This window comes from Carassius carassius, chromosome 10 (assembly GCF_963082965.1).
Source record: "Carassius carassius chromosome 10, fCarCar2.1, whole genome shotgun sequence".
NCBI classification, from domain to species: Eukaryota; Metazoa; Chordata; class Actinopteri; order Cypriniformes; family Cyprinidae; genus Carassius; species Carassius carassius.
The window spans coordinates 5478649-5504365 of record NC_081764.1 but is presented as its reverse complement, the minus strand read 5'-3'; the positions used below and the strand labels follow the sequence as shown (position 1 = coordinate 5504365).

Genomic DNA, 25717 nt, shown 5'->3' with positions numbered 1-25717 from the left:
GATAGATAGATAGATAGATAGATAGATAGATAGATAGATAGATAGATAGATAGATAGATAGATAGATAGATAGATAGATAGATAGATAGATAGATAGATAGATAGATAGATAGATAGATAGATAGATAGATAGTGCTAGATATCTGTCTTTAAAATAAACTTAACTTGATTTGATATTTGTTATGAATGCAGAACCATTCAGTCATTTTTAAAGGTGCAGCCTTAGCTCTAAACAAAAAGTCACTGCATTCCACGGTGCAGCACGATTCCCTTACTAAATTAGACCCCAAATATTGTTATACTGTATGTTAATCCAAGGTACTAAAAAACATAGTATTACCATTGTGGTCGTGTCCAAAAACGATGGTCTGCTTCGTTGTAGTAAGAGTGGTAAGAGTAACAGAGCGTTGAAAAGCGCGCCTGATATCTGTGAAAGCATTAGGAAATGAGTGTTGACGCGCGTTCATTCATCTCGTCTCCTCGTGCTGACTCCAGCCAATGAGCGCGCAGAAACCACCAGCCAGCCCGAGATATGAGTCTGGATCTGATTCTGCGGGACAGACACTGTATACCTCTCTCACTGGACCGGCTCGGACGCAAATAGGAACAGTGATAACTATTTTGACGACTATATCCAGATCCCTCCTGCTCTTCGACAGAGGAACTCCATTTGGATACTAATGAATATTTAATATTTTATATGGATGCTTCTGTTTTCATTCTGAGTAACTTTATCGATTCTAATGTGGAAAGATACACTAACGTTACTTGAATAATGAAAATAAATAAATAAATAAATGATCTCACGATTTGATATGAGCCTGCGACCTTTTATTTCCCTTTTTTATATTTAATTTTTTTTTTATTATTATTATTATTATTTTTTTTTTGATTTGGAAACATTTACAAACTGACCGTGTTCAACATGCGAGAGTTTGATGGAGTTGGAAGCGCGTTCGTGGCGCGCCGTGAACCTAGCGTCACCGCTCACAGGATTTACCTGCCCTTCATCTTACTGCTGCTCATGTTTACTCCTAGCGTGGACTCGTCTTGGTGGTAAGTGTTTATTTAAAGTGGCACAAGAGTCACTCATTGGCACTGATTAATTTTAGACTTAAAATAAAACTAACAAAGATCCTAATAACAAGTAGTCTACGCTCATTGAATTCATATCACAATCCAGGACCATAACAACAATTCATTTACGAATGAAAAGCACTAAAAATATATGAATTTCATTTTAAGATCGCGTTTGAACATTGTTTGATAATCTGGAATGGTTCCAAATTATGATGGAAATTCCTAGATCAGTATAAGGAAGCAGAATTAAAATGAACTGAAGTTCAGAGAAATTCATTTGACTGTAAGGATTTAACCAGAAAAATAGAGTTTGTCTAGATGAAGCCATTGTAAAAGCGTGTTTAAATTTAGTTTATATAGTAGGCTACATAATATTTAATATAGCATTTCACATTTGTATGGGTGGAAAAAGACGTAATTTTCCATTATGCAATAACACAAATTCCGACTTCTGATATGACTCAGGTCCCCTTTAAATATGTGATGCTGGTCATCTTATTATTTTTTTATCCATCTTGCGAAAAGAATCACACGCTTGATTACCTAGAAATGAAGGCTACAAAATATATAAGCATGTCTTTTTGAGAATATTACAGTAGCGAAATAATGGATTTAAAGTTAAAAAATAAATCTGTCAATAATTCATTTCCAGCTAATAAAATAAAAATACTTTCTAGTAGAGTCTAGCCCATAGCTGGAAAAAGTATATAAAAGTATATAGCTAATATAATGCTTGTGGTGCAACATTTATATATATATAGTCCAGTTCATAGACTATATATATATATATATATATATATATATATATATATATATATATATATATATATATATGGTTCATAGTCCAGAGCATGATAACAAAAGAGCGAGCAGTTAGTGATGTACAGTTAGTAATATGTGAATGACAAAAATACTAAAGTACTAAAATGGCAAATAAACAACAAAAAGCTAAGTATAATTACACTAATATTACCGCAAAAGTCAGATAAAATGAGACAATCAGAAAGAAAAAAGCTCTAGATTGCAGGTGATGGCAGAAATGCATACAGTACTGTTTAATCTCAGGCAGTTGTTAGTAAATACAGAGTCTAATGTCTTAAACTGACAATGATCAACACTTTCCAGACTGTTCTATGACAGGGCTTGTCTGGATCAGAAGACTTACTTGTATGCTGAACACAGATAAACACACTTGCTAGGTGATAGAGATTTGAAGTGATTTAGTTCTGAAGTTATTGCTTTTCATCTCCATTTCTTCACTGTATAACACCAGACATGATGACACAATGGCAGACTTCGGCTTTAAAAATGTCTCTAATTGCAGCATTCATAAGTTCCCCATCATGTCTCAGAGGTAGCAATATCAACATAGTCAGCGCACTGCCTAGCACCCCACAGCTGAGAAAACAACATAATCTCATGTTAATCTCCATGCTATTTTTTGATACTTTCAATTAAAATGACTGCTCAGTTTCTCTCATGATAGTCAATAATACCGTATTTCATGAATAGGAAAAGAAGGGTTATCATTTGTTTCATCTATATTGAAATAACTATACGTATATTGCCCCTCTTTGCCCTCCATAAGGCAGACGGGATTCAACGGCGTGAGTCTTCAAGACCTGCCTAAAAGCATGCAAGCCAATTGTGATAAATATCTCTCCGTTTCTACGGTAATTTATATAGTTATGGGGATTGTTGTCATCATTGCAATCAATTCACACATAGCAGTTTTCTGGCTCACGTGTAGCAGCCTTTCCCAATCCCAGTCGTATACAGCTGATAAGTGTTCTGGAACTGAGAGGGAGAGAGAGATTGTGTTTTCGTGTGTCAAGGATCAACAGGGCAGCCGTGCAAAGCCGACAACAGCAGGCCCTCACATGGATGCTATAGCGAGAGGAATCAGTCTTTCATTGGGCCTTATGTTTGCACTAGTATGTCAGTGTGTGCGAGAGAGAGAGCGATAGGGACAGCCATAAGAGGAGTGGAAATTGTTCAGTAGTTTGTACGGAGTGTTGTAACACAGACCCAGACATGACTGAGTGGATAATGAGATCAGGAAAAGAGACAAGAGCGCATGAGCACAGCGTAAACCTCCCCGACGGTGTCTGTGTGTGCCCTTGAACAGGAAGAGTCCACCAGGTATTTGTCAGATTGTTTAGCAGGAAACCTGCAACATAATGACAAATATCAATGCAAGATTTGTTTGAACTGATTGTTTGATTTGTTTGTCTGTGTGTTTTGTTTAGCTTTGTATTTTTGTATAGCTTTCTTTTTATGATGTATGGTGTCATTGAGTGTTTTGAAGGCTGGCTAAAAATGAAAGGTATTATTATTCAAATTGTCAGTTCATGCTGCACTCTTGTAGAAATTTGTCAACAGAGAACTGTGGGATATGGGACAAATTGGGATATATCTAAGTGAGGGAGAAATAGCCCTTAAAAGGTTAATTTGTCTAAAAATTAAAATAATGAATCATTTACTTGCCTTCATGTTGTTCCAAACCGTATGACTTTTTATTCATTTCTGGAACATAAAAGCAAAATTGGACCCCACTGACCTTCACTGCATGGAGAAAAAAATACATTTTTCAGAATATCTTCTTTTGTGCTCCACTTCCACAGCAGAAAGACATGAGCATGTACAACATGAGTTTGTGATGACAGAATTTTCAGATGCAATATCATGGCAATTTGCAACTATTTTATGTTTTGGCGAATTGGTATACAACATGAATTCATACAATCTTATCAGTCGGACAGTTTAATGAAATGGGTTTGGGGTGGACCTTTTTCAAAAAATCGTATACTTCTGTACCAATCACGTCATGCAAATTCATACTGGCCACCTTTTAAAATGTTTACATTTTCTCATGAGACTGGGTTGGAAGTTTCATTTTTGGGTAAAAATGTATTTAAGAATCTGTGAACAGAAATTTTCCCAGAATGACCGAAAAGAGCAGGCTAACTAAAACAATAAAGTCAGTTTCACACGTTATTGATTCAATAATTATGCATTAAATTGATTTATAATCACAAGACATTGGCCAACTATTTCAATAGTAATGGACATTTATACATAAGATTTATTCATTTAGCAGATACAATAGTCAACAAATGTGACTCTGTTTGTTTCTGCAGGTACATTGGTGCGTTAGGTGCACGGGTCATATGTGACAACATTCCAGGGCTGGTGAACAAGCAGAGGCAACTCTGCCAAAGACACCCAGATCTCATGCAATCCATCGGAGAGGGAGCCAAAGAGTGGATCCGAGAATGCCAGCACCAGTTCCGACACCATCGCTGGAACTGCAGCACGCTGGAGAGAGACCATACTGTGTTCGGCCGTGTCATGTTACGCAGTCAGTGTTTGTGTTACACTTTATTCCTAACAATGGCTGAGATCAAAATCATACAGTAATAAGACATGATGTACATGAACTATGCAACCTTGTATCATGTATAAAAGCATCATATTCTATAAAGTATCAGCTTTGTGCAGAGGTGAATATTACCAAACCAGAGCCACCCCAAAATCAAAAGAAAGGCGTGAGATTCACCCATGCATATTTTCCCATAAGGTGTACAGTAAATAGTGCGACATAACCACTTTACATGATACAAGAACAAATCTGCATAAACCATGAAGTCAAGAAGACAATGATGGATAGAGGTGGGGGAAAAGTCTCCACTTCCCAAGAATGGGCGAAAGTCTGACAGAGAGTGGATATTCTCCAAAACAAGTGGCTAGTCGGAGGGGGTTCTCTACAGACTGATATATATAAACAGTAATAGGAGATGTAAATATTTGTGCAGATGACTCTGGCAGACAGACAAAGCTGCTCTTTTTGACATATCACCCTCTGTTCTGGCTCAGTGCACGAGCTGGAGGAGGAAAATGAGCAAAATAGGGGTCATTTTGCACTACATTGGCAAAAAAAACACACCTCAAGGCTATGTGTGCAATCGACAAAAGCAAACTAAAGGTGAAGGAGTGTCAGCTTAAATCAGTCGAATGTCTGAAAGTTCTCGGGTGGCCTCCTGCACTTAGGCCAGCCAAGGGGCTTAAAAGTAGGGATGATGTTAGAGAGCTGATATAACAAAAGCACAGTGGATTTCACACCATAGTAAGACACTTACGCCTCATTAGCTTGCTTGGTGAACTTTTTAAATGTTAAACACTTTCTGTAAGCAACTGTAACCCAGCTGACACTAAACTCAATATAAAACGGTGTGCATAACTTATTTGGGTGCAGAAATTATACACTAACAACTTATTTTTGAAGCATTACAATATAACTGCATTTTTAACATGCTAATATAAAAAATACCCACTTTTCTCCTCTGTCAGGTAGCCGTGAAGCAGCATTCGTTTATGCAATATCCTCTGCAGGTGTGGTTTATGCCATCACCAGAGCATGCAGTCAAGGAGAGCTGAAGATTTGCAGTTGTGACACCCACAAGAGAGGCCGGGCGAGAGATAAAGAAGGAGACTTTGACTGGGGCGGCTGTAGCGACAATATAAATTATGGTATCAAGTTTGCCAAAGCTTTTGTGGATGCCAGAGAGAGGATGGTCAAAGATGCCAGAGCACTGATGAATCTGCACAACAACCGCTGTGGGAGAATGGTAAGTCAAAATTGCCACATTTGACTAATTCTCATTGCAAAATAAAACCCAAGTAATCAGCTTATGATCCTGAAGGGGTTTCTAAAACATGTTCTAATATTAGAAAAGCTAATTGAACTTATCTTTAATCTGGGTCACTGAGTGGTTCATAGTTCATGAGTTGAATTCTGTTTTCTTTAGGCAGTAAAGCGTTTCATAAAGACTGAATGCAAGTGTCATGGAGTCAGTGGGTCATGTGCTCTCAGGACATGCTGGCTGGCTATGTCTGATTTCCGGCAAACGGGGGACTACTTAAGAAAGAAGTACAATACTGCTGTTGAGGTCACAATGAACCAGGATGGATCAGGCTTCATGGTTGCAGACCGAGATTACAGGAAAACGACCAAAAATGATCTAGTATACATTGAGAACTCTCCAGACTATTGTCTAATGGACCGATCAGCAGGTAAGGAACCACCAAAATATTAAAATGAAAAATACAAAATAAAAAATTAAATATCAGAGATAACTCAGCACTCAGGCACATTACATTTAAGATAACTGAGGAAGAAAAATGTGCTCAATCATTACGAAAAAAAGGTTCATAATAGTAAGTAAAATATACTTAATTTAATAATCTTTTACATTTTAAAATGTATATTTGTATTTTATTAGAATTTATAATTTTTGAGTTTTGAGATGAAATACTGTATGACCCAGACTCGAAAACACCCAGTTGTCCCACGAAAACACTATAGTTACGTAAAATTTTTCTCAATAAGTAAATGGCTTATTGACTCACAATGGAATAATTTTACTAAATGGAAAATAATGACCCCGATATATTCTATTTCTGCATCTATATTTCAGGTTCTCTGGGAACAGCAGGGCGGGTGTGTAACAAGTCTTCCAGAGGCATGGACGGCTGCGAGGTCATGTGCTGCGGCCGAGGGTACGACACCACACGTGTAAAACGTGTGAGCAAATGCGAGTGCAAGTTTAAATGGTGCTGCGCTGTGGAGTGTAGCGACTGTGAGGAAACTGTGGACGTTCACACCTGTAAACCACATAAGAAACCCGACTGGCTCGATTTGACCTGACTACCATGACCATGACCAATCAGCAGCTACTGTTGCTTTTCTGTTCTCAGGTTTTTGAAGTGGAACACTGCATTGTAGAATGTGTAATTTATGACTATAACACTATGATCTCCACTTGCAGAACCCTGAACTTTATCCGCCTTCAATGATGCAAGCGCAGAGATCACAGGCCAGTCTGGAGCACTGGTAGATGCTTGGTGTCATGGGAAATCATACAATGGGTATTGTCTGGTGTTTAATAGAATGAACTGTGACTAGGACACAATCCTTTCACTATTTTCAAACTGTAAAACATGTTACTGATAATATGTGTGCCTTAACATGGAATTATGTTTTTGGACAGCTTTGATAAATGTGTGGAGTTTTAGGGAAAGAACAATATACAGCATCAGTTTAAGATTCTCAAAGAACATAGCAATAAATTTCTTTTCACGCCAAGAACAATTCCACTTCATGGTCCAAAATAATACTTTGAAGGGTGCTGTAAAAATGTTAAACAGTGATAAATGTGTTTCCCTTCATTTACTTCACAGAGCATAATTTTAATACATGACTTCTGCATGAAAGAATTAGAAAAATGTTACATTTATGGTGACATCCCATTGTCACTGCAGAGAAACGTATCTTTAATGTTATCTTTTAATGCCTAAGCACTTAAACACCCCTTCAAATATGAGCACTTTTTTTTGGTTTGGTAGAGTTTGGTTGCGTTAAATTGTCTATGATCAAATTAATATTTTTCCTGATGGATTTCTTATTGAAATGTGTTGTCTGTCTAATAAAGCAGCAACTAAACAAGATATCTTCAAAATAAATTTAAAGATATACGACAGGGGTCATCAACTATATTTGTCAAAGGGCCAGAATTTTTCTCTGCAGACACTGTAAGGGCCAGATACTCCTAATATAAAATAAAATTCGAATTGTATCCTAATATGTTATTATTTGATATAATAATTCTAATTCCAAATATATGTAATTTTTGACATCTTACCTGTACTGCAGCAAGCTACCAGGGGGCGATAGCGATATTTTAGGCTTCATATTTGTGAGGCTGTCAAGCTGTCCATCACTGTCACATGCAGGTCGTAGTTTGTGGAGAACACTAGAAGAAAGGCCTTCTGAATATATTTGAAAGAAAAATGACACTCTCAAAGAGCCTTAAGCGAAAAGTTGATTCATAGAACCGTAGTTTTAATGAAGAATGGACAGATACGTACGTATTCATAGTACCTACTGTTAGAAATGCTGTACCTGTGTTGCTTTTTCCCCCCGTTAGATTTAAAAATAAATAAATATGGAACGGACCCGAAAATTTGTTCGGTGGGTTGGTATTCGATTTGCAAATTTGACAATCGAATATTGTTTTTTTTGTTGTTGTTTTTTGCACACTGGGATCCCCCGCGAAACGGTTCTCATTCCCACTTGAATAAGTCCGGTGAGACACTGGCTGCATGAGCGTCTCAGCTGCGTGGCGTGTCCGTTTTTATTTCGGCTCCCATATTTAACAGGTTGGAGTTTGCATACTGAGACACGCGTCTCAGGCGCGCTGGAGCCACGCGGAAAACGCACGCATGCTAGAAACAGAACCGACACGTTTCCAACGGGAGTGTTCTCTGGCTAGAGCGCAGAACAGCGGAGTTTGTAGCCTATGGACCGAAGTGCATGTCTGAGCTTGTGTTTTGTTGCTTTGACATTGTGGAAAATAGAGTAGCTAATAGAAACAAAATGTATTAGCATTTTTACCCGTCTAAATTAATCTCGTTTGCTTTATTTAAATTTCGTTTATTCATTATATAAATTTCGTTTTTCTTTATTTAAATTTCGTTTTTCTTTATTTAAATTTCGTTTTTTCTTTATTTAAATTTCGTTTTTTCTTTATTTAAATTTCGTTTTCTTTATTTAAATTTTGTTTTTTCTTTATTTAAATTTAGTTATTCTTTATTTAAATCTACCCTTACTGTGCCAATTTGTTAGTCAGAAAAATATTAGACTACCTTAAAAGTATTGCTTAATTTAACTTGGAGTTCTTGGAGCATAAGCCCTGCCTGCGTGAGGTGCGCCGCTTCCCGCTCGCGCTGTTCTGAGTGACTGTAGTTTACTAAAAGTTTATTAATTCTGAATGTGTCCCGTCTAGCGTGTCTATCTATATTGCACCAAATGCGACACTGCACTCCCTTGTGAAGTCGATTGGATGAACGGTTCTCGAAATAATAAAAATGCAAACGGACATACGGACACAGATTCCTGCCTTTATTAGAGAGAAAATATGTAGCCTACAGCCCCTCTCTCCGAAGCTTCGAATAGTCGATGTTCATTGGCTACTACCAAAGCTCAAAAAATGGTATTCGGACCAGCCCTAAACTTTTTCCTCTTACAAGGCTATTCCTGAATTCAGTATTATTCTGGGGGCCGGATGGAAATCTCTGGCGGGCCGGATTTGGCCAGTTGACGTTGCATGATATACGACCTACTCCAAAAAAAAAATGTTTTAAATGTTTTACTGCTTGCTTCATATAGATGTCCTCGTGTAAAACCCACACTAAATGTCAAATCATTGCTCAAATAAGACAGCAGCTTACTGAGATTGAGCAGCAAAAATAGTCAGGTAAGCATGACTGGCATTCTTCGCCATTAATTTTGCTGCCCTGAATGAAGCATCTTAGTTTGACAACAGGGTTGTTTCTAAATTTGCTGTTATGATGGTCAATGAAGTGCTCGGGTCGTCACGATGGTCAGCAATGCGGTGTCCAAAATGGTGGCACCATAAATCAAATGCAACCTGAAACTATGTAAGGTAAAATCGTGGAAGTTCATTTTGTTGTTGTGCAAGCTGCAGTTAACGAAAGAGGCCAAAAAGTAAAGTTGTTGCTATACAAACAGCATCCAAACAGCAAATGTGTTTTTAAATTTTTTAAATATCATAATACTTAATTATTTTGTGAGCTTTAATGAACTTTCAAATACTTTTCAAAATCGTTAGGAGACAGTTTGTATATCATGGATTAGAATTCACAATTCAGACTCATGCATTTTGATTTCAACCATGTTTTTATGCTGCAGTTCCTAAAACAAAATCTTGTTTAGGTTTACTAATTCGCCAAAGCCAATGTTTACCCATTTTTGGCACTTGGTGAGTGTTCATTTTGGCCCCTGCTCACAAGTGATTCTGATCTCAAGCCATTCTAATTGGTGTCATATTTAAAGATAAAGCTGCTTGTAGCTGTTTGACCGGATATGTTTTCGCCTCTGTAATTCTTAAATCAAGACTGAAGTCTCAAGGGATGCCAATAGCCCTCTATTGTTGCTTCGTTTTCAGCATCCCATCCAAAGATACATTTTTCCTATTGCGGAATGTCAGAAATTTCCCACAGTTGGTCTGATTATGTTTTCCGTTGTTCAAAAGTTCCACCTCACACCTCGTCTTTGCCAGAAAAACTTCTGTGTTGAGAAAGACTTGTGGAAAACATGTCAGAGTATGTTTACTTTTGAACATTGTAAAATTACCCCCTTGGCACTATGTGGTTAGTGTTGAAATTTATATATGCTCCTAAACAGAATCGGCTAACATTTTAATTAGTGCACTAATCCGTACAAGGACATTTTGATAGAGTCAAGACGCTGTAACCCAAAATAGCATTCATGACTTTTATTCTTCAGCGAGGACTTTGTGTATATTCGTTGAGCCACATGATCATGTTCTCAGAGCCCAATACGTGTGTGGTCCTTACAACTGCATTCGTTTTCAGTCAATTGTCTAAGATAACAATCTTGTTATGCTGAAAACTAACCAGCTGTTTCAAACTATAGTTATATGTGAGATAGATGTTTTTGCTTAAAGTGTCTCGTCTTAAATCATGAAAGTGTGTTCAATCGAGTTGTGCTTATACTTTTCTGAGCCATATTAACAACAATGGTCATATGGCAAACAAAACTAAATGTGACATTCAGTGGATTGCTTTGGTGCACCCACCTAGACCCAACGCACTGAAAACCTTTCAGAGCATCTTGGGAACTGCATAGAAATGTCCTGTCAACCACCAAAAACACCCTAGCAACGGAAAACTGAAACCAACACACTGAAAACTGCAGCTTAGCAACCATGCAACAGCTCCCTGGTTACCATTCACAAGATCTAAGCATAATGGTGATCACAGGTTTTGCAAAAGCAAATGCTATTTTAGTCTCTTATCCTCATAAAGCAGTTACTGTTTAATACTATACCATTTAAAAATACATTTGCATCCTAACGAACACTCTGCTCGTACAGAAATGCTGCATTGGGAACGGTGTACTTCCCACTGCAGACTTTAGTCCACAGATCCAGAGTGTGTTTGGTCTTGAGGACACATTTATAGGGAAGATAAGCATTATATATTTGTGACCTTTGGGGACGAGTCTGGCTTGGCTCGCAGAAGTGGCTGGGTGGGAGCATTAGCTTGCTTCCTGTCAGATGGAGCTTACCAGGCCAACAGTGTTGGATTAACACATAAAAACTCTTATCTTGTGAGTCAGCTGGCAAGAATGTAGCTCTTCCAAAACTTCCAAAAAAGAGGCACAGCAGCACTACTGTGAAGACCCCATTTTTTTTTGCAATACTCTAGCAACCACCCAGAACACCCTAGCAACCACATAGCAACACACTAAAACACTAAAAGTCAGAACACCTTCTAGTATTCTAGTCCTGACTAGAAAGAGAAATCTTAACTATTTTACACTTCTGCGAACTTTTGGTAAATTCATACAATTTGATATTTTGTCCGAAAAAAGCATAAAGATGCAACCCTAACCCCATCACCAAATCTAGCCATCAGTGGGGCGTAAAAGGTCATATAAAAATATACAAATGAGAATGTACAAAATCAAACGAATTTGTCAACAATTCGCCAAAATGTAAAATAATTCCAAAATGCCATGCAAGTGTGTTGATATTAGGGGTTGCAAAGGGATGGAACATTTCTGAAAACTCTTTTTTTTTTTAGAAACTTTCGAAATTTTTGAGAAAGTTCATGGAAATTTACCAGAAATGTTCCTCCTCTTTGCAACCCTAGTTGATATGGCTAGTTCTAGGACACCTCTCCTCAACAAACAACATGATTTGAGGTATCGATCAAATCTATTACCAAATAGTGTAGGACAAGTTACATGTTTTAATTTCCTATTTAGGGTTAAGTGTTTGGTTAGTTTGGTACATTAACATGACAATAATTTACTGAAAATGGAAATGTTTTTGCTTTGTTTTGTTTTTTTCAGAATTTCATGTACAGATGATAACGCTGTCAAAATGATCCCCGTTCACCCAGATCCACAAAAAATGAATAAAATGACAAGCCAGTAGTTATTGATACCACTTTGTAAAGAAACACCACACGCCTGCACACATACACATTCGTCGTGTACTAGCGCATGTCTATAGACTGAAAGTTGAATTTTATAGTTTACACAGAGACGATAAAGGCACAGTTTTCAAAACTGTACACTTTGAAATTTTTTTCAAAAGTGTGTTTTCTCGGGTCCCCAAAATGCAGTTGTGTAAATGAATGGCCAAAACACATACAAAGTGTAGTTGAAAGCGGTCTAAAGCCCCCAGCCCTTAGTAAGATCTAAGGCAATATAAAATAGTCATGATACACTGTAATACAGACACAGCTTTAATTTAACACAGCAAAGACTTGCATAAGATCTCATGAGACCGTATTTGATGCAAACACTATTTGCTTGGTTGTCACAAGATTTTGTTCCACTCGGTAGCTTAAGCCTGCAGTAAACTGCCAACCTGAACAAATCCAGACCCCTGGAGAGTGTCAGTTAAATGTACTTAATCCGGCTGTAGGGCACCGGCTCTGTCAGGGCCTGTGATGATATCAAGTGAAAAATGTCCTCATCCTTCACAGCCATTAGCCGGTTTGTTTTCACGGGTCTTTAACCTCTTATTTCCAGAGGGGATACATTCAGCATCTTATGGAGCCTCATACAGACCCAGCGTGACCCCGTCTGGCCGTTGTATAGACAGACGACTGCAAAAGAAAGCAAGTGTAAGTGGGACTTTTGACAATCAGACAATATGAATTTGTCTCATATGTAGCTTTGAACACCGTGTCAATGCCAAATATGTTGAGAGGAATAGCTGTGCTTTAAAGACACAAATTATGAACAATACTGTGTAACTTTAGCTAAGGCAGTAACACATATGACTTTAAGAACTTTGTAGATGGTAAAGTATGGCATAGTTTTGACTGAACTGTGAAACTGCTTTATGCACTTACTGCCATAATGTGCAGTATACGTTTCTACTTCCAACGAGATGACTGGTCTAGACGTATAGGCCACACATTTTTAAATCTTTATCTTGACTCAGTTTTTTTATTGGATTGGCAAAAGTGTTTACACATACACTACTATTGAAAAGTCTGAAGTCAGTAAGTTTTTGTAATTACATGATATACTGTATGTGAATACAAATACATATAGATTACATTCATCAAAAGGAACAGTAAAGACATGTATAATGTAAAAAAAAGCATCAGATGTATTTCTATTCTTGCTATTTTGCAGTAGAACTGTTTTTAACATCGATAACAATAAGAAATGTTTCTTGAGCATATTATATCATCTGCATTAGCAGAATGATTTCTGAAGGATCATGAACTTAAGTAATGGCTGCTGACTATATTTCATATTTCACAATATTATAGTTTTACTCTATTTTTGATCAAAGTTAAAATCCAAAAGTTAATCATTTACATTTGAAAAATCACACTCTGAGAAACTGTAGTAGTCAGACGACAAAATAAACAGTTGTCATAACGAAATAACCTTGAAATGATCCCGTCCGCTATTACGTAAAAAAAGGTGGATATGATGAGACAACTGGCAGCACCTTGTGTTTATAAATTATATATAGGCTGAAGGTATATATTGAACTGAATGTTTTGTACTGACCTGCCATCCGCATAACAACTTCATTTAGCATTCAATATTATGGTGAAATATCCCGATAATCAGCTGGTAAAAATCGTTCTAAAAGTGTTTCCAATTATATGGTTCCTCTATGCCTTTATTGTTATAGTTGTGGTGTGAACAGAATGATTATTGAAACTTTAGTTGTAGTCCTTGGTGTGAACTGGCCTTAAAAATGTCATCCAGGTCTGTCTCATTTCTAGAATCACACATAATCATATATAAACTGATTGACATTCATGACCACAACCGCGTTGCAGTCTTTTCTATGATGATAAAGACTGTTATAGTATTGTGTGAACATATTGTTTCATCTTTGTAACCAACTCACCCTCAGACCGTGGATCTGAACTTTTTAGTGAGGTCTTCTAAAAACAGACACATGATTTACTACCCAATCTTCAGGGTATAGAAAGCCAGTCTTTTTCTTCAGTGATTGCACAGTACTATATCACCGTGGCAACCTTCCCTGCGGCCATAGCAGGCATATTTAAGCAGGATTAGAGGTTGAGAAACAGGCATTTAGTCAACACTGCTGTTCTACTCAACCATGTTAGATGGTATTAAATACTGTAGGAAAAGAGAAGCAAAGCTGCGTCAAAGAGCCAAAAAATTTTTATTGTCAGTACAGACGGCTAACCGGCACCTTACACGTTACGAGTACAGTAGTGTTTTCAAGTATGTGTGAGTTGTGTGTGTACGTCAGACGTTTGCAAGCTGATGCCACAGGCAGGAGGGCATAAAATTCTCCATCTTGTCTGCAAAAAAGCCCAGTGGTGCAAAGAGGGTGCTGAAGAACTGCAGAGAGAGAAAGAGAGGAGAGAGAGAAAACAGTTGGATGGATCTGAACTAATAACCAATAACTTCAATCTCAAAGACTTCAAGACATTTAAGAAACATATCATTTAAAATATTTATAATTGACAATTATTCATATTGAATATTAACTAAAATATTTAAATATTTGAGATTTAATTTCCAATCGCTGGTAGTGAATGTGCAGTAGTTTAATCCTGTAGTACAGTAAACAACCTTTTTACCATACAATTGTTTTGTGAAATTACATTACTATGGATTTAAACAGAAATATGACTGGGGCCACTGTGAGCTGATGTTGACATGAGGAAAACTATATGAAATGCTTGTCCAACCTAAAGAAACTAAATCGGAAAGCAGTGTTTTTGTGTTTCCCAAAAGCAACTATGGTCGCAAGTTCCATCATTACCATGAGTTCAGTGGAACTTGCGACCACAGTTAGCTAATAATGCTTTTGAGAAATGCACCCCAGAGTGGCTGAGCCACAAGCTGCCAGAACGTTGCCTTTAAAGTGCCTGAAGTGCTAGACTTATGTATGACAGAGTTTGTCCCTCTGGGATACTACATGGAGGTCCTGACCGACACAAACAAGGAGGGAAAAAACTCTGGATGGCAACAAACTTCAGGACTATGAAGCTGGCATGAAAACATGTCTTTGAAAGAAAACCTCTACAGTTCAATCCAGCATAAAAAAAGCCTCTAATGTGTTTATGAAGCGATCCATTTCACGGATGAACAGATGTTTATGACGGAATATGGGAAAGGAAGCATGGGGCTGTGCATCGGAGAGGGAGGAAAACTGGGCAGAGCGGAAGCTGGAGAGGTATCCATTTTAATGTAGATCCAGGAAACAGATAGTGCTAACGTAAATACATGTTGTAACATGACAAACGAGGGTGATAAAAAGATAAAGGCCGATGAGACTGCATGTCCTCACATTCAGGAGTTTATTGCAATTACAAATTAGGGCATTGTTCCCCAAGGAGAACAAGATGTTTAGAGTGGACGAGGAACAAAGCATGCATGTGTGTGCACGAGCAAGCGAGGGAGTATTAACGGAAAAAGAGTGACTCTGAATGCAAGTCGGAGGAAAGGTCCTTCCATTGCGTCTAGTGCAACAACTCAAACTTGTTCTGAAATCAATCACTCGCTATTATTTCACCCAAATGAATGTAAACAACAATAAGAGAAGAATGCACCATCACGAAATGCACATCCTGGCCTTTGGGAGGGCTAAATGTTGTCAGACGTATATGAAATAATATTAAAAATTATCCAGAAAATATATAATTGTGTATAATTCAAGGCATTGATGTTGCCTACAAAACGACCACTGGCTCTGCACCCATTTACCTAAATTTGTTACTTCAGACTTATGTGCCCTCTATGTATTTACGTTCTGCAAGTGAACGTCGCTTGATTGTGCCATCCCAAAGAAGCACAAAGTCACTTTTACGGACTTTTAAATTAAATGTTCCCTCCTGGTGGAATGACCTCCCCAACTCAATCCGAGCAGCTGAGTCCTTAGCCATCTTCAAGAATCGGCTTAAAACCCATCTCTTCCATCTTTATTTGACCCTCTAACTTTAGCACTCACTATTCTAATTCTATTCTTAAAAAAAAATCTAACTACCTTTCTAATCTTTTTGTATTCTATTTTCTTTTCATTTATTATGCAATTGTGTGTATATATAAAGCCCTCTAACACCAGTTTGGTCTATTCTTTTTCTATTCCATCTGTTTTCTTTTTATTTATTATATTATTGAAAAACCCTTGCTAGGTGTACTGTGTTAAGCTAACTGAGACTGGTTATAGCACTTAAATATCATTGATCTTTTTGTTGTTTTTGATTGCTTCCATTGTCCTCATTTGTAAGTCGCTTTGGATAAAAGCGTCTGCTAAATGAATAAATGTAAATGTAAATATGTTACCACACACACATATATACTTATAATACAATATAATATAATATAATTAATTTACATAAATTATTATTAGGATTTTTTTTATATAATTAAAATGTAAATTATAAATAATAATAATCTTGAACTATAAATAATTTTTTACAAGAAAAAAAAAAAACTTCATGGTAACCCATGGACCCATGGTAAAATGTAATGCACAGCCTAAATTGTTCCTTTAAATAAAAAATTACAGACAGTTATTGGTCTCATAATGAGCCGTAGATTGTACTGTCTAGACTCTAGAGTGCCATTGACTGAGACTTCTTTTCTAAATTGCAACACAATGAAATGTTTATCTTGGGAGCTCAGTGATTCTGTACTTTCCCTTCTAAACAAAAAAAATCATAAATAATTAGGGCACAGAGGGATGAGATGAAAGTAAAAAAAAAACAAAAAAAAAACAAACAAACACACTCTTGGGTTCGATGAGGCATACAGATACTCACGGCTTTGACAAAGACCCCCATAAGCTCTGGAAACTGGTGTGTGAGCATGGCCAACATGGCACAGAACGAGCACAGGCCCGCTGTGAAGAGGATAAAGAAAGGAAGCTCCTTCTTCGGGTACACTGAGACCTCGTGAAACGCTGGAAGAAAAAACAGGTCAGTAAATACCCTATTTTCCTGTTATTTTTCATTTTCAAACCTCTTGACTTTTAACACTATTTGCTTATGCAAATGTTGTTGTCACATCTCCTGCTCAACAAAATTTTGGGGGCGAAATCCTGCCATTCCAATGGGAATGTGTGCAATCTGAGTTTAGCATGGGGTGAAATAGTTCATTACACAGATTTTGCTCATGTTCAGGTTGGTCATGTGAATTTGCCACGCTGACCAACAGAAAGTGACTTCTGTGTAAGCAGTGCTTCATACATCTCTACACTATTGACAATGGACCTTTCTGGCACATGCAATTTTGCTGAAACTACTTAATTACTTAATGTGACCACACATGAACAGATAATATTTGTATATAACAGATATATAGAGATATACAGTGTATGCTTACAAGGCAGAAGCTCTCTGTCTGCGGTTTCTGTGCATCCTGGGTAAGGATAGAAGAGATGACCCTTTTCAAGGGGGTATGGAATAATCCGGAAAGCTACAAGAGTCAAAAAGTGTTGTAAAATGTGCTCAGGTAAGATTATTTACAGTAAACAGCTTGATGATAATACCATTCCATGCTTTTAAGTACCTTGTAATTTTCATGGTAAATGAGTACATTAATCATCACATTCTATACAAGAATGTGGTGGCATGTAAAAAAGAAAAGATGTGCATTGTACATACTGCCTTCCCATGTGCAGTGTAGCAGGTTGAGCGCCCCCTCTGCCCGTTTCCAGTGCTGCAGGTGAAAGAAAGCGTACGCCACCGCCTCACTGTCTCCCCTCTTCAAAATATGCTCAGGTGGCAAAATCAGACTCTTCATCTCTAATAAATACTGCAACGACACAAAACACTTTAATTTACATTTTTAACTGAGAAAAGAAATGTGAAAAGTTACTTTCATTACTGAAAATGAAAAATAATTTTTCACTATATAAATACATTATTTATAATATGCATTACTAAAATGGTATTAAAATAAATACGTACATAAAAACTATCAAATGAAAAAATGCATTATGGTAATGTGAAGTACAGAGGAAAATGTGCCATGTAAATAATGTTACAATGACGAAAAGGTCATTCAATTTTTTTTCAAAAACTTTCTTTTCTTAATGCAAAATATAATGTATTATTTTCCCCTTGATATTGGGGTGAAATGTGACCCTGATGTTTACCCATACACTGTAAGGGGAAAAATATCATAGAAAAATTGATAATGTTCTGGCAGATAATTACCAGGACATTTTCCGGACATTTCCTTCCACCATAAAACACTACAATATGCAATGATTATTCAAGATATAGATTAACACCTGTGAAAAATCTATACTTCATAAGAACACAGTATATTGAGCCATATTTTTACAGACATTTCTTAGAGTGTACATATGAGAGCTTTATGCTTACACTGAGCATGTATACTTAAAGTCTCCCCGACTCCAGGCCCCGGGGTGAATGTTGTGGAGGGCAATAAAGCAGGATTAAATGGTATTATCCAGAGGATAACCTTCCCAAATATCCCTGGCTGTGATTATTGTACATTACAGCTCAATTCAACTGATTTCCTCTACAAGGTGTCATGTGCACCTTCTGAATTATGAAGAAATCTCTGTATTTTTCTGTAACAATCACCACGGTGGATATGTCAAAATGTACACAAACATAAGTGTTCAGACATGAGTAATTTAGCTTTATGATCATGCTGACATTCCACAGGTAGCTGTCCTATGCAACATGTCTGCACACACACATGGTCACCTCTTTTATGGCAGATCAAGTGTCAGTGATGGGTCTCTTTTATGTGGAGGTTTCTTTTAAGCCCCTGCTGAACTCCCATAAGCCTCTTTGTCAGTCAGTCTCATATATCATTTCACTTGAGCCTACAGACAATGAATGATGATGTCACACTACAGTGGTCTTGGAGATGCAAAGGTGAGGTACATGTGTACACTGACAGATGACATCATGCATTGTAATTTTTCTGGACTGTCAAATTTAATATGAAAATGTATGAGATGAAATAAATGTTAAGTATATATAAAGGTTAATGCTATAATGCTATAATATAAAGGTTATTACCAAATAATTCTACTTTATTTTGTATAATATACACTAACATTACCACTTAATAGTATGTATGGGTGAAAAAGATACATTACCATTCAAAGGTTTGGGATAGCTTATTTATTTATTTTAATTCAGCAAGGATGCATTAAATCGAAGGTAACTAAAGAATTTTACAATGTTACGAAAGATTTTTAAAAATCCTGCTCTTTTGAACTTTCTATTCAACAAAGAATCCTGAAAAAAAAGAATTCTAAATTCTAAATACAAAAATATTTAGCAGCAAAAATGAAAATTAAGTTTTGTCATCACATTAATAAATTACATTTTAGAATTACATTTATAAGATTTGATGTATAATTATATATTAAACAGAAAATAAAATATTGTAAAATATTTTTACTGTATTATTTAAATAATTTACAATATTACAGTTTTTGCTTACATAATAATAGCGTAAAATATTACTGTAAAAATTTATAAAAACATTTTATTATCGCATTGCTCAAATTCTACAAGTCCACACAAATAACATCTTTACTAATGTGATCAAAGCATTTTGCAAAAAGTTAAACAAAATACACAATCTATACGATTGTAGGTCTTTGCTCATTCTGGATCATCCTTTTTGCCCTAGGGTCAAAAAGATTTGGCATATGAAAGACCAGGTGTATGTTTGTGTGTGTTTTGATATTTGTTGAACATTTCAAAAAGGTACACTTTGTAGTCTGATACAGCACATAAATATACTTCGTCTGAGACTGTGTGTGTTTGGGTGCGAAGAGGCAGTGCACTTTGAAGTCTGATCTAGTGTTTGGAAAGTGGCAAGCTAGAACCAGGTACAAAGAAAGCAATAGATGAGGAGGGTCAAAACATCTATAAAGTGCAAAAGGAAAATCAAAGGTGATACAACTTTCACCCTAAACAAAGCTTACGAAAATCTACTTGAGACTTCTGATATCTGTGTTAGAAAGTTTCAGTTTAGTGCAGAGAACTGCACTGTGCTTCAACAGCATCACCTCCTGGTCATGACAATATATCTGTACTCGTGAATAACAGTAAGATAAAACTGTGTGGCCAAGTAACTTAAATATTTGCATTATGCATCATGATTAGATCACTTAAAACTGATAGTTTTATTTTTGTATTATTATTACTGGAATATCAGAAATTTAGATAAAAAGCCAAAAGTTTTGTTTTACTGTTGCAATTCCAGAGCTCCACGTGGTGAAGCATTACTGGCAATTGCATATATACTACTGCATATCGTTCAAATCTTTTTTTTGTTATAGTTTTTTTTAAGGAAATTGATACTTTTATTCAGCAAGGTTGTGTTAAACTGATTCAAATACATTTAAATAAAAATATAAAGTTACAAAGAATCCTGAAAATATGTTCACAAATATTGAGCAGCACAACTGTTTTCATCACTGATAATAATAAGAAATGTTTCTTGTGCAGTAAATCAGCATATTAGAATGATTTCTGAAAGATCATGTGACACTGAAGACTGGGGTAATGAAACTGAAAATTCATCTCTGCCATGACGTTAAAAAACACAACATTTAAGATTATATTAAAACAGAGAGCAGTTATTTTAAAAAGTACTGATATTATGCAGTGATATTGTTTTTACTGTATTTTGGTAAAAAAAAAAAAAAATACAAAATATGCTACCTTGGTGAGCATTAGTGACTACTTTCCAAAACATTAAAAAAATAATTTCAATCCTGGCATGAACAGCTGGAATAGTTCCTGTACCAAATGAAGGCCTGCCTTCTGAAATACGAAATGTGCTGTGATTGGTAAGCTGGGATTGACAGCATTCATCGCCTGGTCTAGAAAAGTTACGTCCCTTCCCATAGCCACCTGCGAGCTTCAGTGTAAATATTGCTTCAATATCAAATCAATTTGAGTGAGATTTAAACCCGATGATTGTAACCAGTCTAAGTTCATCTGCCTTGGGAAAGCTAGCGTGTCTCCGACATTCATCAATATTTTTGTTATCACAAATCCCGGAAAATATGCGTTGTAGTCCAAACGAATCGTTTGTTGTAGTTTCTGAAAAGTGATTTCTGTTAAATAAAATATCTCCTTTTGAATTGGACTTTGAGCTTCATAACTTTGCATATCTTTTTAAAATTCAAACAGCAACATTACAGACTAATTAAGGTTGAAAAAGTGAAAAAGCATAATAATCTTTTGAACCTTTGGTACGTGTGGGTTGAACTCCACAGCTCTGTGTATGGCCTCGACTGCGTTCATCTCTGCTGTGCTGAGACCTCGTCTAGACGCTGCTTCAGGTGAAAACCTGCCACATGACACACATATAGATTCATTCAACAGAAATAATCCATAAACATAAACTATGCTATGATACCGTAATATACTATTCAATACTGGACTTACTTATCTGACACTGCTCTGGCTTTCAGTAAGGCAGATGTGTAGCATATAGTAGCTGATTTTGGCAAACTGATATCTGAAGGTGAAATATATAGTTAATAAAATGATACTGGCATCACTTCCTAGTCCTATCTGAAATGTAATGTAACATGATTGACAGCTGAATGAGCTTACCGTCATATTTTGCGAGGACTGCTTGTACATCAGCATAGGCCTGCAGCTCTAATAAAGCTTCTAAAAGGTTCTCATGAATATTTAACATTCCCAATAAGGGGAATTCTTTCATTAACTGTACAAAGAAGCAAGAAAATAACAATATTACACAATAGAGCATAATCAAGTACAAGATGCCATTTACAAAATAAAATAAATTAATTCTGTCTAATGTGGAAAGCGGCAGAAAATCATTTAGACTCATCCGTTTGGCCAAGAATCAAAAAGAAGAAATCTAAATCAAATTTACTGTAAAATAATTTCTATAAAAGTCAATGTGGCAAGTCATAAGTCCTATCAGATAATCAGCCACAACTACTAAACTTTGTAGGTAGTATATTGCTTGGCTCACATCTCTCATCATCTTTACAGCTTCTTTGATGCGACCCAGTTTTCTTGCACACATGGCCAGTCTGCGCTTGATGTAGACCACAAGATTGGTGTCTTTGCCGGCTGTGAAAGCAATGAGAACGATTGACAGTGTGAGTTACTGTATGCTGAGCTTATATGTGTGACAGTGTGAAAGTTTCATACCACTTTTGAGCGCTTGTTTGAAAAGCCTTTCAGCCTCTGTGATGGTTGTGGCTTCCTCCTCGGCCAGGAGCACATATGCTGCAGCACATCTGCAATGAATGAGTCATATGTGTGAGAGACAGAAAAAGTACATTTGTTGTTAACATAAGAGATGCACTGATGATGAAATTCTGTCAGAAAAGCCAGTGATTATTTCTATGTGATGGTCAATAGCAATACAAGGCTTATATTACAATAACATTCTGTTACATATAGAAATAATAAAACCTGACATCACTATTATAATGCACAAAATTACATTTAACAGTGTTAGTAAATGATTATTATATTTTAAAAGTATCTTTAAGTAACAGAGGAAATTAGATTACATAATTAAATATCCAATATTGTAATATACGATAAAATAAAAAAATAAAATACATGTTCTGGCTGACACAGAAAGGCAGTAATTAAATAACAATAAATGTCTTCTATTAAAATTTCACGCAGTTGTGTATTTAAATAAATTAAAAATATAACACTAAAAATTAAAATTACAAGAGAATTTAGGCATCGTCATTATAATGCACATTAAAAAAAAGGTACATTTATTTTAAGATTTGCTAAAGATTACATTTAACTGGATTAACTTTTTATGTTTTAAAAAATTTAGATTTAAGTGAGCATTGCTTTTTAAATATAAATATTCAAATAAGCAAAATGGTACCATCATACTTTGAATGCCTAGTTCATGTATTTTTATTGCTGTTTATTAAGTGGATTGTTTCCGCTGTCAAATCCGACCAGATGAGCCATGTCTAAAGAGGGTAAATGTAATATAATTATAAGTATGTATGTGTGAAACTCACTCGCGGTTCAGCTCAATTGCCTGGTAAGCTGCTCGAATACGTGCCTGTGGGTTCCTCTCCCTCCAGGCCTTTTGCATTACTGCAGAACAAGCAAGAGAGATACCAATCATGATAAAACATCAGTTCTGAGTAAATCTAGACTTTTTTTTTTAGGTGAAAGAGCATGAGACTAACTAACCAGAGTCCTCTGGTCTAAGTTGCTGAGTGTCTCCCAAGAAGAAGGTCTGATGATCTTGTGCTGATAAATTCATGTCGTAGTATGTCAGGGGCTCTTTTCCTGTCACCCAAGTGTACCTGGAATGAAAGGGTCACTAATGAATATGAATTTTTGAAAATAATGGAAGTCTATCGAACTTTAAAAATCTAATTTTATTGAAATGAACTGAAACCATTTAAGAAACGTCCAACGATATACCTGCTGTACTCTGCACCTCTGAACAGGTTCAGTGGGTTTCTCCACACTTTACATTCTGAAAGAAAGAGAAAATAATATTGATCCTTCATAATATTAAGGAAGATAAAAATGTAGCCAGTAACTTTTCAAGAACCTGCAACGTTGGTTCTCGGCTCGGCATCGCCGTTCACTGAGGAGAAGAGGCCCGTGGAGCTGCTGTTCTCCGCTCCTCCCAGAAGGGGACGCAAGTGACTGACAGACACCTGCTCTATGAAGGACGTGCCATACTTTCTGAAGTACCACCACTCAAATATCTGAAACAGTGTGATTTTACACAGCTTTGAAACGGAATTTAGTTTAATTATTAATTATTTAATTATTTAAATTAAGTTATTTTACAACCAATTCACCAAGCCAAGAAAAAGACTCACCAATATGAGGCCTGAGATGAGCGAGGAGGTTCCAGTCAACGCAACATAGAATTTAGGCGTAAGAGTGTTTAAAAACACAGATGCTGTGGAAGAATAACAATATATTAAGACAAAAATTAGAATAATTCTTATATATAACACCTGTAAATCAATCAATATCTATTCATTACTCTTGATCTTGAAAAATGCTTCAGCAATTCAAAGTCACAGGGGAAAAAAGCTAAACAATTTATATATATATATATATATATATATATATATATATATAAGTATTATTATTATATTATTATTATTTGTGAGGATGTATTTAGTAGATTCTAATAATAATAATTTATATAAAAAAGGACTAAACTCATATCTTGAATAATTATGGTTATAAAATGATTTCATTTTTAATTTATATTAAAATTCATTTTAAAATCAACTCCTGAATAATGCTTCTACTCAAACTTTACATGCACACTGTACTTAAAAAAATTTAAACCTGAAATATATTTCATATAATATATATTTGAAGCAAAGTTATTGAAGAGAGGCTTTGTTTGTGTAAGACTGTTTTGTTCATTAATTTACACAAAAAAATATTTTTCCATACTTATACATAGTCAACATCTGTTTATAAAGTCTATGTATGATCTTAAAAACAAAGCATTAAAAAAATGATGTATACCATTTTTATTTAAAAAACATTATTCTTAACACAACACATAAAACGAGACAACAAGTTACTTAATTATTTGCATAAAACTAATGATGATTAAACCGTACCTATATCTTGCATAAAAAGATTTCCATTTTATTTGTTGTCCTAGCACATTGTCTTGATAAATTCCTCCTCTGAATAATGTTTTCATTATATTCATTACTATGTGGATAGTAATGCCTATAATAAAATGTCAAAATTGTGAGATACAGGATTAAAGCTTCAGTGGATTGTTGTCAAACTTTAATGCATTTTAATAATACAATTTTCCAGACTTGCATTTGTCAGTTGCTTTTATCTATAGTAAACATTACATTCAATTAATCAGTAATGAATTGAAATGCATGTCTATTTCTGATACAGTATGAATTCAAACGACTTGTAATGTAGTGCATGAGTCGTAAGACTACTGTTATGGTACTTAATGGCGATTTAGATTCTTTTTGGCCGCTTGACATTTCCAGTCACCATTCATTGACATTGCATGGAAAACTCCGACCAGCACTGACTTTAACATAAAAAAATTAACTCAGATGGGTTTGCATGCAGTCGAGATAAATAATTGTAGAATCTTTTATATTTGTGTGAATTTTTCCTTCAATGAACAGAAAGATAGCCTGTGTTGAGCTGTAAACAACCCCAAGCTGATTATAAATACACACCTGCGTTGACGGTCTCCTGCAGCTTCAGTGGGCTCCTCAACACGTAAACCATCGTTAAGACCATGGCGAACCAAAGCGTACATATGTACGTCCACGACCAGTAAAGCCACGATTTTAATTTCTCCGTGAAACCGGGTGATTGAGGATTACTGCCACTGCTGTCCGCCATCTTTCACCGACTAGCCGTAAACATTAGAATTGTGGGATAGCGGAGGAGAGAGCGCTGTACCGACGCTATCCAGCAGAGGGCGCAGCGCCTGTTCATTTAAACCCAAGAGTTCTAGAACGACTGAATAGAATTCTAGCTTTATGTGCAGGATATGGAG

General features: G+C 36.0%; 2 protein-coding genes and 1 long non-coding RNA gene across 3 annotated transcripts; 1 reads left to right on the top strand and 2 right to left on the bottom strand.

The window, feature by feature from the left end:
- The first annotated feature begins 855 nt into the window (after positions 1 to 855).
- LOC132151607 (protein Wnt-2b-A-like) lies at positions 856 to 7609 on the top strand. The gene is made up of 5 exons (XM_059559822.1): positions 856 to 1056; positions 4221 to 4441; positions 5431 to 5708; positions 5889 to 6153; positions 6558 to 7609. Exons 1-5 carry the CDS (start codon positions 926 to 928, stop codon positions 6785 to 6787), a joined length of 1125 nt encoding a protein of 374 aa, XP_059415805.1. The 5' UTR covers positions 856 to 925; the 3' UTR covers positions 6788 to 7609.
- On the bottom strand, positions 4051 to 5623 carry LOC132151608 (uncharacterized). Its single transcript, XR_009436429.1, has 2 exons — positions 5415 to 5623; positions 4051 to 4398 (listed from the first exon to the last, which is right to left on the bottom strand). It is a non-coding gene; the product is annotated as an uncharacterized LOC132151608 (long non-coding RNA).
- Positions 7610 to 14344: 6735 nt separating the features above from the next.
- Positions 14345 to 25625, bottom strand: LOC132151605 (suppressor of tumorigenicity 7 protein-like). The gene is made up of 15 exons (XM_059559820.1): positions 25392 to 25625; positions 24027 to 24109; positions 23750 to 23909; positions 23617 to 23671; positions 23380 to 23495; positions 23202 to 23280; positions 22354 to 22442; positions 22172 to 22272; positions 21781 to 21895; positions 21610 to 21682; positions 21409 to 21511; positions 17818 to 17968; positions 17537 to 17629; positions 16975 to 17114; positions 14345 to 14545 (listed from the first exon to the last, which is right to left on the bottom strand). Exons 1-15 carry the CDS (start codon positions 25558 to 25560, stop codon positions 14450 to 14452), a joined length of 1623 nt encoding a protein of 540 aa, XP_059415803.1. The 5' UTR covers positions 25561 to 25625; the 3' UTR covers positions 14345 to 14449.
- Positions 25626 to 25717: the final 92 nt, after the last annotated feature.

Excerpts from the sequence above, each read along its gene's own strand:
- LOC132151607 (XM_059559822.1), top strand. The coding sequence starts at position 926 with ATGCGAGAGTTTGATGGAGTTGGAAGCGCGTTCGTGGCGCGCCGTGAA. Across the intron at positions 1,057-4,220 it reads AGCGTGGACTCGTCTTGGTG|GTACATTGGTGCGTTAGGTG; the intron begins GTAAGTGTTTAT and ends TTGTTTCTGCAG. Across the intron at positions 6,154-6,557 it reads TCTAATGGACCGATCAGCAG|GTTCTCTGGGAACAGCAGGG; the intron begins GTAAGGAACCAC and ends TCTATATTTCAG.
- LOC132151605 (XM_059559820.1), bottom strand. The coding sequence starts at position 25,560 with ATGGCGGACAGCAGTGGCAGTAATCCTCAATCACCCGGTTTCACGGAG. Across the intron at positions 21,683-21,780 it reads AGTCCTCGCAAAATATGACG|ATATCAGTTTGCCAAAATCA; the intron begins GTAAGCTCATTC and ends TTTCACCTTCAG. Across the intron at positions 21,512-21,609 it reads GCCAGAGCAGTGTCAGATAA|GTTTTCACCTGAAGCAGCGT; the intron begins GTAAGTCCAGTA and ends GTCATGTGGCAG.